The sequence below is a fragment of the Equus caballus genome, chromosome 28 (assembly GCF_041296265.1).
Source record: "Equus caballus isolate H_3958 breed thoroughbred chromosome 28, TB-T2T, whole genome shotgun sequence".
Taxonomy (NCBI): domain Eukaryota; kingdom Metazoa; phylum Chordata; class Mammalia; order Perissodactyla; family Equidae; genus Equus; species Equus caballus.
In genome coordinates this window covers 36291228-36304308 of record NC_091711.1, presented here as the reverse complement: position 1 = coordinate 36304308, position 13081 = coordinate 36291228, and the positions used below count along the sequence as shown (strand labels likewise).

General features: G+C 48.6%; 1 protein-coding gene across 2 annotated transcripts in view; it reads left to right on the top strand.

The window, feature by feature from the left end:
• The window catches only part of SYN3 (synapsin III), a 460518-nt gene that overhangs the window by 382261 nt on the left and 65176 nt on the right, over window positions 1-13081 (top strand). For both annotated transcript variants that reach the window (XM_023631109.2, XM_023631110.2), the window contains exon 7: window positions 825-887. In XM_023631109.2, coding sequence (XP_023486877.2) covers window positions 825-887 — 63 coding nt within the window. The remainder of the gene's footprint in view (window positions 1-824; window positions 888-13081) is intronic.

The window sequence follows — 13081 nt, the reverse complement described above, 5'->3', positions numbered from 1 at the left end:
TACCTGACCAAGGGCGTGGGCAAGCACCAAGCCTTCCAGCCCCGCTCTCCTCCTCTGCATCACTGGGGAAGTGTGCGCGCCTTGTAGGTCTTGCTCAGAGCACTGATTGAAGCACAGCTTCCACATTGAGCACCTTCTCTGGGTCAAGCAATGTTCTGGGAGCTGGACATACAATAGGGAACCCATCCGGCCCTTGAAAAGCATAGCTCTCTAAAGTGGATAACACAGGGCAGTCGCTCAGCACAGTGCCTGACACAGTGTGGCCAATAAATGCCGGTCCCTGCGGTGGGCGTGACCACTATTAGTAAGAAATCCCATAGGCTTGGAGAGGCTTGGGGAGAGAATAAGAGTTTCCAGATACTCCAAGGTTGTTGGGGGGAACAATGTAAGGCAGAACTGTGACAGGAACCTCGAAGCTCCTTTCAATGAGTACTTACAATGTAAGGGTTTCATGTGTAATAACTCATTTAATCCTCACGGCCACTCTATGGGTGGGTACTCATCTTCCCCATTTTACAGATGAGGAAACTGAGGCACAGATCCACGTAGTAGCTTGTCTGAGATTGCAGGAGTGTTAGAGCCAGGATTTGAAAGCAGTCAGCTTGCATCTAAATTGGTGGATGCCCCAGGCAGGCTGGTTTTAAGTGCTCGGAGCCCTTCCTTCCAAAAGGGCTGGCATTCAGGGTGACCACCTGTCAGAGCATTCTTCTGGGGGACTCCTGGAGTGTCAGATGACTGAATCTTTCTGCAGAAGAGGCCGTGCGCAGACCCTTGGTGGGGATGCCCTGGGATGCTAATGAGTGATTTCCTCTTGTCTCTTTCAGCTCACAGCCCCGCACTTCCCTGTGGTGGTCAAGTTGGGACACGCCCACGCCGGAATGGGAAAGGTATGAGAAACAGCTCTTCTGCTCACATTAATACTCACACAGCTCCCCCTGACGACTTCCCCTCTCCCTGTGTTCCCCCCTCTTTAGCCCAGGCCCCCAGAGCAGAGTGTTAGAGGAACCCAGCACACAGTCTCTGCCCTCCCCAGCCCTCCTCTGAGCTCCCTTAGCGTGGAACACCTCTCCAGCTCAGCCTGCACCTACCAAGCCCTACCTGGAATTGGTAGTTAATTATTTCCTATGATTGTGGATTCAGAGAAATGGATGGAAAGCGTTTTATAGACAGTGATTCTTTTGTTCCTGTCGTCATCTCGATTTATGCTGAGATCATGTTCTATTCATCTCCGTATCACCTACAGGACTAGCACCTACAAGGTGGCGAGTACATATGGCTCCATGGAGAAAGCCCCTGGAGTCACTTGCTTCTGCAAAAGTAAATAATATATTTTTCACAGTCACCGCCGACTTATTATAACAAATTGTATTGGTCAGATTCTTTCAGCTTCAAGTGTAGAAAGGCAATTCAAATTCAGGGTCGAAAGATAATTCATTGGTTCAAGCCATCCAGAAGTCCGGGATAGTTCTTTGTAGATTTGGGAGAGCTGGATCCAGCAGAGTTCAGTCTCTCTCTCTATTTCTTGGTTCTGTTCATTTCTACTTGCTGTTTTCTTCAGCTAGTCAAGATGGCTGTGGGTGGCCCACCCTGGTCCCTAAGCTCACTATCCCAGAGGAAGAAAGACCCTGTCTCTTTCCAGCATGTCCATATCTGATCTGATGGAGGGACATTGATCAGCCTTGTTTGAGTTCCCGTGCCCGCCGGGATGTTGTGATGTATTCAGCCCCGCCCCAACCATAGGGATCAGCGTGCCCACAGGAAAGGGAGATTTACTCCTGACTAAGAGGGGTGGGAGCTTGGGAGAGTGGAGGGGATACCTCAGGCCACCTTTCAAGCTTCTGGCTCAAAGAGAACCAAAGGAGGACATGTGGATCTCAGTGCTTGCATCCCCATTGGAGGGACCTGAGCCCAAGAACAAGGCCCATCACAGGGGTGCCTAGATAGAGGACAACAGGAGCCAGCAGAGATCTTGCCTGAATAGGCCCAGCCCAGCCGTAAATAACCTGCACCCTGCTCCTTTGTTCTTCCCCACCCCGTTGGGCCTTCCCACCTAAACTCCATCCCCTTCAGGCAGCAAGAATGGAAAGGGCCAGGAAGATCAGGCCCTGACTCCAGCTCTGACATTTGTGTGAATTTGAGCGAGTTGCCATCTAACCTTTCTTGGCCTCCTCATCTGGCAAATGATGATGCTTCTAATAACCGTCTTTAAAACAAATCCTCTCTCCATACCACATCTCCCTAATATACATACATCGTGAGGACAGGGAGATTTCCCTGTTTGCCCGCTACTGTGGCTCAGGGCTCAGAACGGCCCCTGGTGCCCAGTAGCCCCTCAGTTTGTTGGCTGAGTGGATGAATGAGTGAATCCCCCTTTAGATCCGGCCTGTGTCTGTTCCCTACTACCAGTCCTCGCAATCCCACCTCCACTCCCTGCCATCTGGCTGCAGCCCCCTCCACTCCCCATCCATTCCCTCCCTGTGGTCCCCAATGACCCTCTGCTGCTAATTCAGCGGGCACTCTTCTGTCCATATCTGAATTGACCTCTCTTTATCATGGAAAGCTGCCGGCCATCCCTTCTGTCCCAAAACTCTTTTTCCAGTGGCCTCCGACTCCTGCTCCTCTCCTGGCTCTCCTCCTCTCTCTCCCGCCACTCCTTCACAGGCTCCTTCAAGTTCTTTTCTTCCTGCAGCATCTTTAGGGCTTCTGTTCCATCAGCACACACTGTCTGAGTGCTCATCTACTCTCTCAGCTTCAGCAGCCATCTACACGCCACAGCCCGCAATCACATTCCCTACTCAGAGCGTCAGGCTCTTCTCTCCAGTCACCTCCTCTGCATCTTCACCTTGTCTCCCATGGAAACCTCAGACTCCAAATGTCCCAGGGCACGTCCATTATCTTCCCAGACAGCCTGTTCCCCCACTCCTCCTCCTCCTGGGACCATCTCCTCAGCAGGAACCACCAGTCCCTCTGTTCTCGAAACAGAAACCTGGGCGTCGTCTCCCCTCCTCCACGTCCAAATGGTCATCAAGTCTTGTCAGTTTCCCTTCATCAATGTTTCTCAAACTTGTCTCATTCTTCCCACCCACTGCCACCATCTTGGACAACTTCAGAAAAGTTAGGGAGTTTCCAAGGATTAAATTCTGTTTCTAAAGTTTAAAATAATCCAAGACATGGAATAAAAATAAGGAAATACTTAAAGAGACTGACGCAATGATTAGGGGAGAGGGGGGTGGTTCTGAGAAACTCAGACCCAAAAGAGACTCCCAAAACATGGAAAAGAGGACACATCTCCAAGGATAAAAAATGTCACCGACTGGAATAAACTGAGGTTTACAAAAATGCTGAGATCAAGGGAAAAGGGCTTTTCTCTTTCTGTTTCAAATGAGAAAACTATCAGGAATGGCCTGGACATGCCGACTGAGCAGATGATGTCATGTTCATGGCTGGGAAGGAGAAAAACAAAACTGGTATCTTCTAAGGTACTTCCACCTTCTCTCGAGAAGGAAGATTGTCTGTCTGGAGGCAAGCAAGGAGAACGTCCCTAAGAGGAGACCGAGAAAATGTTGTTGATGACCTCAGTGTTCTGGAAATCCACCTAGGGCCCCGTGGATGAAATCGCTGACCCATCCTCAACTATATTTCACTCCTTTGTTCATATATGTTAATTGATGCCTACTCTGTGCTGAGAATCAGAGGATGAACGGGACCAGCCCCTGCTCTCAAGAAATTGGGGAGACAGTCACATAAATAAATGAGTATAATGTGTTGTGGGGGCTCTGATAGGAGACTGTGCAGGGAGTCTGAGGGTTTAAGGAAAGAACCTAATTCCACCCAGAGGATGGAAAGACGGAAAGAAGTTCCACGTCAGGGGAACTGCATATGGTTTGGTGGGCCTGGAGATTTAAGGAATCCTAACAAACAAGAAAGACTGGAAGACAAGAGATGGACCAATACCCTCTTATATTAAGCAAAGACTAGCGGATGTCACAAGGCACGGAAATCAAGATATAGTGAAACGCTGTGCAGTTTAAGGAGCACCTAGACAGGTAGGAGGTGATCATGGGGAGCACCATGAGTCCTTTGGAAATCAGCCAGGCTAGACCAATGGTTCTCACGAGGGGAAGAGGGGCTCTGCCCCTAGGGGGCATTTGGCCATGTCTGGAAGCAATTTTGGTTGTCACAACTGGGGTTGTGAGAGGGGCTACTGGCATCTGGCATCTACCAGATGGAGACCAAGGATGCTGCTGAACATCCTGCAGTGCTTAAGATGGCCCCACAACAAAGAATTATCCAGGCCAAGATGTCAATAGTGTCAAGGTTGAGAAACTCTGGACAAAACTAATTTCATTTCCTTTGTTGGAAGTTTTAGCAGACTAGAAATCAGAGGAAGCAGTGGTTATTATAGAGTGCAACCTGTTTCAAAGTCTCTTCCAAAGAATTATAATTTTTCAGGATGAAAAAGTCTATTTTGGTCAAAAATGTTTCAGAAACTCTGTGTTAAAGTAAGTTTTTAGTGCAGAACTTAGGGGGAAAAGAACATGAAAAAGCAGGCAGAATTTCCCAGATTTACCTGACCCCAGAAAGTTTTGACCATTTTTTAAGTTGAGATGCTTGTCCTTTTATTAATTTGTAAAAACTCTTTACATATTAAGAACGTTAATCCTTTGTCATACTTTGCAACTATTTTTCTCCATTTGACAGTTACATGTCCATTTTAATTTCAGCTTTTAACCATTTTTCAAGTTTTTTTAAATGTAATCAAATGTTTCCATCTTTGGGAGGCAGTGTGTTATAGTGGATAAGGGTGTTGACTTGAATCTAGGTAACACCACTTGTTAGTTGTGAGACCTTAGGTAAATCACTTGGCCTCCCCCATCTTAGCTTCTTCTTATGTAAAATGAAGATAGTAATAGTATGACCCACATAAGCTGGTTGTGAGGACTAAGAGAGCTTATGCACATCAAACACATAGCTTGGTGCCTGGAACACAGTGGGTGCGCAATAAATATCAGCTGTCATTATTATAAAGAATGTTCATCCCTGCTCTGGGGACTCAAAATCCCACTGAAGTCAATAAGGGAGATATAACTAAACAGCATCATCCGTCAGAGACTTTATTCCCTTTGGCTACAAGTTCAGTATGAGTTGGATGAGTAAGTTTTCCCGAAAACTCAAATCCAAAGTTACCCAATAAATACATGAAAACGAGCTCAATTTCATTAGTCATTAGGGAAATGCAAATTAAAACCACAGCAAGATGCCACTATACAAGCACAAGAACACATGAAATTAAAAAGATTGGGGGCCGGCCCTGTGGCCGAGCGGTTAAGTTTGCGCACTCCACTTTGGCAGCTGAGGGTTTCACTGGGTCAGATCCTGGGCATGGACATGGCACCGCTTCTCAGGCCACACTGAGGCAGTGTCCCACATAGCACAACCAGAGGCACTCACGGCTAGGATATACAACTATGTACTGGGGGCAGTGGGGGAGAAGAAGAAGGGAGGGAAAAAAAGAAGATTGACAACAGTTGCTAGCTCAGGTGCCAATCTTTAGGGGAAAAAAAAGATTAATCATCCTAAGTGTCGGTGAGGACATGGAACAGTTGGAACACACACACACACACACACAGAGCTAGTGAAAGTGTGAATTGGTACGACTGCTTTGGCATACAGCTTGATATTATCTGCTAAGCTAAGTTACACAGGAGTTCTTCTTTTGGGTGTACTCGGACTAAATGTATGCATGTGTACATGAATGTTTATGCGAGCTTGTTCACAATTGCCAAGACCCAGACATAGCCCATGCCCCATTACTAATAGAATAGATAAATAAATTGCAGTATATTCAGACAAATGGAACGTTTCCAGCAATGAAAATGAATGAACTACAATATATAGAACAAGGTGCATGACTCTCACAAACACGGCACTGAGTGAAATAAATCAGAAATAAAAGAACGCCTATTTATCTGATTCCGTTTATAGAAAATTCAAAACCAGGAAAATTAAACGATAGTGTTAAATGGGATACACATTTACATGATAAAACTTTTAAGAAAAGCTCGAACTTTATTACCAGAAAAGAATAGAAGTTACCTTTGTGGAGGACGGAGGAGCGGTCATTGGAACGATGCAGGAGTGGTCCAAGTTCTAGTTCTTGACCTGGATGATGGTGATGTGGATGCCTGCTTTGGGATAGCTCATTGAAGTGTCATTTTTGGATTGTGCAAGTCTCCATATATGTGTCATATTTCAAAATAAAATAAGGTTTTAAAAATGTAACCCAGTCTTAGGACATATTAATGGAGATCTAATACCCAGACACAGTGAGAGCTCTGCTCTGCACGGGCAGCCCACGGACAGAAGATTGCACTGAGTCCTGGGCCGTACAGCCTTTCTGGGTGTGTGAGGGAGCCATTGCACAGGAGCGTGTCCAGGGAAAAATGAACTGAGCCTGGAAGAGCTGGAGACAATGTGGCCAGCATCGTCAGAAACATGGAGAATTGTCATGGGAGGATAGATTGGACTGATTCAATGTAAAATTTAGCAGGCAAAGCTGGGAGCAAAGTTAGGAGAAACCGATGTCAGTTGTGTTGGAGAAGCAACTTTCCGACAATCAGAGGTGAACGTGAGTGGAATGGACAGCCCCTTAGGTAGGAGGCTCTCCTCGGCGCAGGGTGGGAGAAGAGACGAATACTCACTGGCGAGTTTCAAGAGAAATGAAGCATCATGTGAGATTCTAAACCTGAGATGTTTGAACGTCCCTGAAATTGAGACAATTCTGTGCACACGTTTATGTGTGGATATGGCGTGAACCTTTTTGCAGGGGAAGGGGTCCATAGCTTCTTTCAGCTTTTCGCAGGGGTCTATGACTCCCTCCAGAGGTTAAGACACCCTGGAGATGACTCCTACATTATCTCCCAATGGTGAGGATCTGTGGTTTTAATCAAGACTATGAGCAGATCATTGAAAGGAATGCCACCCTATCATGTTAGCACCATAGCGTTAGAAGTCAACTTCAAGGCCAACTCCCAGTACAGTGTGGGGGTAAAGTTTGTAGAATCTGGAATCAGAGTTCCTGGTTTGGATCTAGATTTACCATTTCCTGGTTGTGTGTCCTTGGGCAAGTTGCCTAATCTCTCTGTACCTCAATTTTCTCATCTCTAATATGGGGACAATAGCTCCCTCTTGAGGTTGTAATGATGGTAGAATAAATCAACCAAGGCTAAGGAGGGTGCCTGATAAATGCTCAGTGAAAGCGAGCTTTAAAAACCCACTGCAAATGGAAACTGTCGTTTTGATTACTTAACTGCTTGTCTCACCAGCATCCCCAGGAGGGGCCGAGATAACAAGCTAACCCCACCCTGGGAGTCGCCTTATCCTAGTTTCATGGTTTCACTGAATCTGCAGGCTTGAGTCCCAGCATCTCATTTAGAAGATAAGAACCTGAGGCCCCAGGGAACAGGATCTTGCCCAAGACCACACAGCGAGGGAGCATCTCAATAACAGGACAGGAAGGGAAAGAAGACTTTTGAGATTATTCGGCCCCATTCCATGCTTTAGAGATAAGAACAGTAATAATGATAACCACAATAATAATAAAAGCTAATGCTCTGTAGAGTTTTCTCTGCGTAGGCATTGAGTGCTTCACATACATTCACTCAGTGAGTGCAATCTTTATAACCACCCTAGGAGTAGGTACTCTGGGTACCCCCATTTTACAGATGAGGAAACTGAGACACAGGGAGTAAGTGGTAGAGTTGGGGTACAACCCTGGGCAGTCTGGCTTCAGCGCCTGAAGTGAGAGGTGAAAGGCATTGCCAAGGTCACAGGTTAATAAGCCCAGCCCTGGAGATCCCAACACTTCTCCCAGCATGCACAGGGTTTCTTGCCCTTCCAAGAGATGCCTGGAGTGGTGAGTGACGGGGGGCGGCCCTCCTGGGGACAGCCTGTCTGTTCTAGGGGGTCGAGGTGGCAGCCCCTAAATACGATGTTTCCAGCAGCCCAGACGCCTCGCACACCCCTGCTCGGCCATGGCTGCTGCTGTCATCGGCTCCAAGCCACCTGGACTCTGGTATCATCTCTTGGGCTGACTCCCTTAATGAGCCTGCCCAGCACTATCTGCTTTTTAAGTGGGAGTAGGTGGCCCAATAACACAGTCATGGAGAGAGAGAACTAGAAGATGAGCACATGGAGGTGTGGGACCAGGGGAACAGCTAAGGAATCGGAAGGTACCCCAGCACCGGGGAGACCACCAGAGAGGAGAGCCACCCTGACTTTCGTGCTCAGCAGAAGCCAAGTCAAGCGAGAGCAGGGGCCAGGCTCCAGCCTGCAAGGTGTTCCAGGGAGGTTCAAGGTCCCTGCCAAGGGAGGAGAAGGAAGGGATCCCACTCTCCCACAGCCCTCCCTCCCAACTCCCACCTCCCTCCATGTCCTCTCTCTCGCCTACCCCACCACTCCCTTTAGATGACCACTGGGCTCATTTCCTCTCTGTTTCTCGACCAAATGGTCCTTAGGAGGGGATCTACCAGTGCTTTATGCCTTAATGAAAACTTTAAGCACCACGCCCTTTCTCAGAGCCTCAGCACGAGGCCATCCTCTCTAGAAGCACAGTATATACCCGTGATCCTCGTTATTCACGGACTCCATATTTACGAATTCAGCTACTCGCTAAAATTTATTTGTAACCCCAAAATCATTTCTCCCCACTCTTCCTGGTCATTCACAGGCATGTGCAGGGCAGCAAGTAGTTTGGGTCGCCTGAGACGCATGTTCCCAACTGAGGTCGAGAAGGCGATGCTCTGCCCTCTCCTTTCAGCTCTCATGCCGCAAACAAGTCCTCTTCTCCGTCTACTTGGAGCCCCATTTTCACATTCTTGCTGGTGATTTCGTTGTTTGAAATGGCCCCCAAGTGTAGCACTGAAGTGCTGTCTAGTGTTTCTGGGTGCAGGAAGGCTGCGATGTGCCTTATGGAGAAAAATAGGTGTGATCGATGAGCTTCACACAAGCATGAGTTATAGAGCTGATGCCTATGAATTCAACATTAGTGAATCAACAGTATATGTTAAATGAAGTGCCTTTAAACGGAAACACACATAAAACAAGGTTCTGTATTGATCAGTTGGTGAAGCCGTTGTGACCGGAGGCTCGCAGGAACCGAACCCTAAATTTCCCTCTAGGAGCGATGGTGCAGTATTCACTAATTCGGTGTTTGCTGCACCATTATGGAACATAACCACCACACGCAACGAGAATCAACTGTGTGTGCATATACTATTTGTACATATGTGTGTATATATCACACATGCACATATTCAATAAAGAGTCCTAAAGGTCCATATCTTCCTTTGGACACCGAAATCATTCTAAGCACAAACAGAAGCAAACTAAAACAGTTACTTTATAACTCTGTCTGGCCTGACATTTGTTATGTTGAAGACCAAAATCAGCTGGATCGTCAACTCTTTTTTCTTAATGGGATTTAGGGCGAAGATCTCTAATGGTGGCACCCCTCTGCCAAGCCCCACATCCTTGCACCATGCTTGGTTCACTGGAAAGAGTGTTGGTCTGGGTTTAGAAATCTGGGTCCTCCGGTCAGCCCCACACTCCATGGGGCCAGCAGTGTCCGCCTGGACAAGTCGTTTAAACACATAAATGCAGTGTGTCAAATAGATCCAACATACATGATTTTCCTCACCTAGTCACTTGGGACAGCTAGTGAGCAGAAGTGCATTAAAAAGAATGAAGCTCCATGTATATGAGAGATGGGGAAGTGAGAGAAGGAGCGAGTGTGGGCTTCGGGCTGAGACCTCCCTGCCTTCGGATCGGAGCTCTGCCATTTGCCAGCATTGTCACCTGGAGCAGTTCCCTGACTTCTCTTGGATAACCCAAGGCAGATTAGATGGGAGGAACAAAGGAACAGAGGCAGGGAATGAATTCCCCAGCACCCCTGAGCTGGGATGCATGCTTTCAACATCTCCTCTAACCCTCAGAGGCACCCTGAGATGGGTGTCTGATCCCAGCCTGGCAGAGGTTCCAAGAGTCATTTTGCCCAAGGTCACAGGGAAGTGGCGGGGGCAAGATTCGAACCAAGGTCAGCAGGTCCTTCAGCCCTTTTCTTCTGTTGCCTGGGACCGTCGGGAACAGCCTGGTGGAATCATCTCTTCCCATTAGCAGGCAACCAGCCAACTTAATTGGAGAGTTGATTTACAAAGAATTTCGCAGGACTCCACCCAAGAAACATGTCAGTACCTCGGAGACCAGCACTGACCTTTGCATAGGAAGCGCTTTTGTTTGGTGGACTGACCTCACCCCAGGCCTGAAGCCAAGACCAAGAACGCTCATGCAAGAGAATGAGAAGAAAAAGTAGACTGTCGCCCTGCCACTGTGCCTTAAAGACTGTGTCACCCCACCGCCTAGGAGCCCATTTCGTAAAGAGGAACAGAGGCACAGGAACAGACTCATCTGGAAAGAATGAATTACCTGCTCTGTGTACACTCACCACACAGCTCCTCTGTGAAAAACAGAATATTTTTAAACTGACAAACATTGAGAAGCAGGAAGAATTCCTTTCTCTTTCTTCCATTTTCCTGGCCATGTCTGTTGACCCATCTTGGCATCGCACGTAACAAAAGCCAGAGAAGTCATCCCCATAGGAGCCCCCTAGAAAGAGGAGGGGGCACACATCACCTGTTGGGGTGGGGACCACTCTGCATCATTTACTCCAGTTTGACTACGGGCTCCTTGCTTTTTCCCCAACGTTAGACTGTCCTATACAATTCACAAAATAATACCTCCACGGTTGGGAGCCTGCACAGCCCAGAGTCCTTTGAGGCGGGTATCGCTATCTCGACGCTCGTTTAACAGATGGGATAGCAGAGGTCAAGGAGGCAGAAGGGTTGGCACAGGCTGCGCACTGCGTGCTGTGAAGGCTGTGCGTTCTGTCCACCGGTCCTGGTGCCCGTGCCGGGGGAGGGCGGCCTCCAGAGAGCTCCTCCAGCCCCTTTGGAACCCAGCCTGTGTGTCCACAGAGGCCTTCCTTGGCCAAAACGTGCAGGCACAGCCCATTCTTCCTACTGTCAGGCAAGAGAAATGATGTCCTAGAACAGGCAGGGGTTGCCTGCCTCACTGAGGCCACTGCACCCCCCGAGCTTCCTGGAAGTGAAACCAGCCACATCTCTGGCTTCTTGGAAGGAGCTCCACTTGGGGACAGCTGGCATCACTGCTGACAGGCGGCAGTGCCAGGGTTGTTTGCAGGGGAGAACCAGAGAAGCAGGCAAACAGCAGGCTTATTATGTTTTGGAGTGTGTGTGTGTGTGTGTGTGTGTGTGTGTGCATGCATTCGTGCACACACAAGTGTTTGGGGCAGGTGTGCAGATGACTTGAACACAATTATCAGCAGCCTCTACGAAGCCTCTAGACAAACGAGACACTATTGGCAGACCCTGTTCTCGCAATTGCCTCAACTCCTGCCTCCAGCCACAAGAAACCTTCACACCAATACCTGGTCCTCCAGGACGGAGGCCAGAAGATGCAAAGGAGGCTGTGTGGGAGGACAGCGAGTGCCGTTCATGACACTTGTAGGAAATGGCGGTATTTGGAGGGTTCAGCGAGGTTGATGGAGGAGGCGGGTGGGAGCTGAGAGGAAGGGCCTGGGACGTTCGGCCACCCCTCATGGAGCAGCAGCAAGGGCGCCATTGGGAAGCTCCGGGTGACGGGCCAAGTGAGTGTCGCCGGTGAAGTCAGACAGGCTGAGCTCCTCAACAACCTTACTACTCAAAGTGTGCCCTGTGGAAGGTCCGGCAGCCCCGGCAGCCCCTAGCAGCCCCTTAAAAATGCAGCACGCAGACCTGTCCTCAGACTTGGTGAATCAGAGTCTGCATTTTAACAAGATGCCCAGGAACTGGTCCCGTGGCTGAGTGGTTAAGTTCCTGCACTCGGCTTTGGTGGCCTCAGTTTCACCAGTTCGGATCCTGGGTGCGTGCCAGGATCCAAACCGCTCGTCAAGACATGCTGTGGCAGCATCCCACACAGACGAAGTAGAATGACTTACAACTAGGGTATACAACTATGCACTGGGGCTTTGGAGAGAAAAAAAAAAAGAGGAAGATTGGCAACAGATGTTAGCTCAGGGTACATCTTCCTCAAGAAAAAAAAATGAGTGTCTTTAAAAAAAACACACACAAAATAAGATACCCAGGTGATTCACACGCAGCTCTGCACACCCAGAGGACACGAACTCAGATGCCCACTGATCCAGGCAGTTACCGTAATGAGTTGAGAGCCCACATGGGGACCGTGAGGACCCAGAAAGGCCAGGCCAGCCTCCACGGGCAACCACAACTCAGCCCCAGGCGGACCAAGCCCTGGGAGACCGTGCAGCCCCGGGCGGCCTGATCATCTGATTCTTTCATAAGAGGCCAGTTCCCTGGGTCTCTGATATGAATTCTCCTGATTCTGATACATTGGCAACTAATTTAAAAATCTTCTGAAACATGCAGGCCAAATAAAACACATCTGTTGGATCCCCAGTTGGGCAAGACTTCAGACTCTGAGTGTGGTCCTGCCCAGTCTTTGCAGGGGGCCGTGGAGCCTCAGGCCACAGGTTGTGCAATAGACCTGGGAGTCCAAACCCCAGCCCAGCCACTTCCCAAGCGTGTAAACTGGGCCCAGCCACTGACGTGGAGTCTTTGTTTTCTCATCTGTAAAATGGCCCTAATAAATCTCCCCAGTGGGCGAGGGCTCGCCCTGCACACTGATTGAAACAAAGCACTTAAGGAATTTATAGATATTTAAGAGATAGTAATTCACTTCCTCTAGGACCTAGATGCTTTCTACACTTTCAGGGGCTTACACGTCATCTGGGGATCAGTTAAAATGGGAATTTTGATTCACCAGGCGTGGGTGGGGCCCGCCTGGGAATCTGCATTTCTAACAAGCTCCCAGGTGATGTCAATGCTGTTGGTCCATGTCAGCCAGTCATGCTAGTCAGGGGTTAGCACGCTTTTTCTGTACAGAACCAGACGGTAAATATTCTAGACTTTCAGGCCATGTGGTCTGTTGGAACTACTCCACTCTGCCA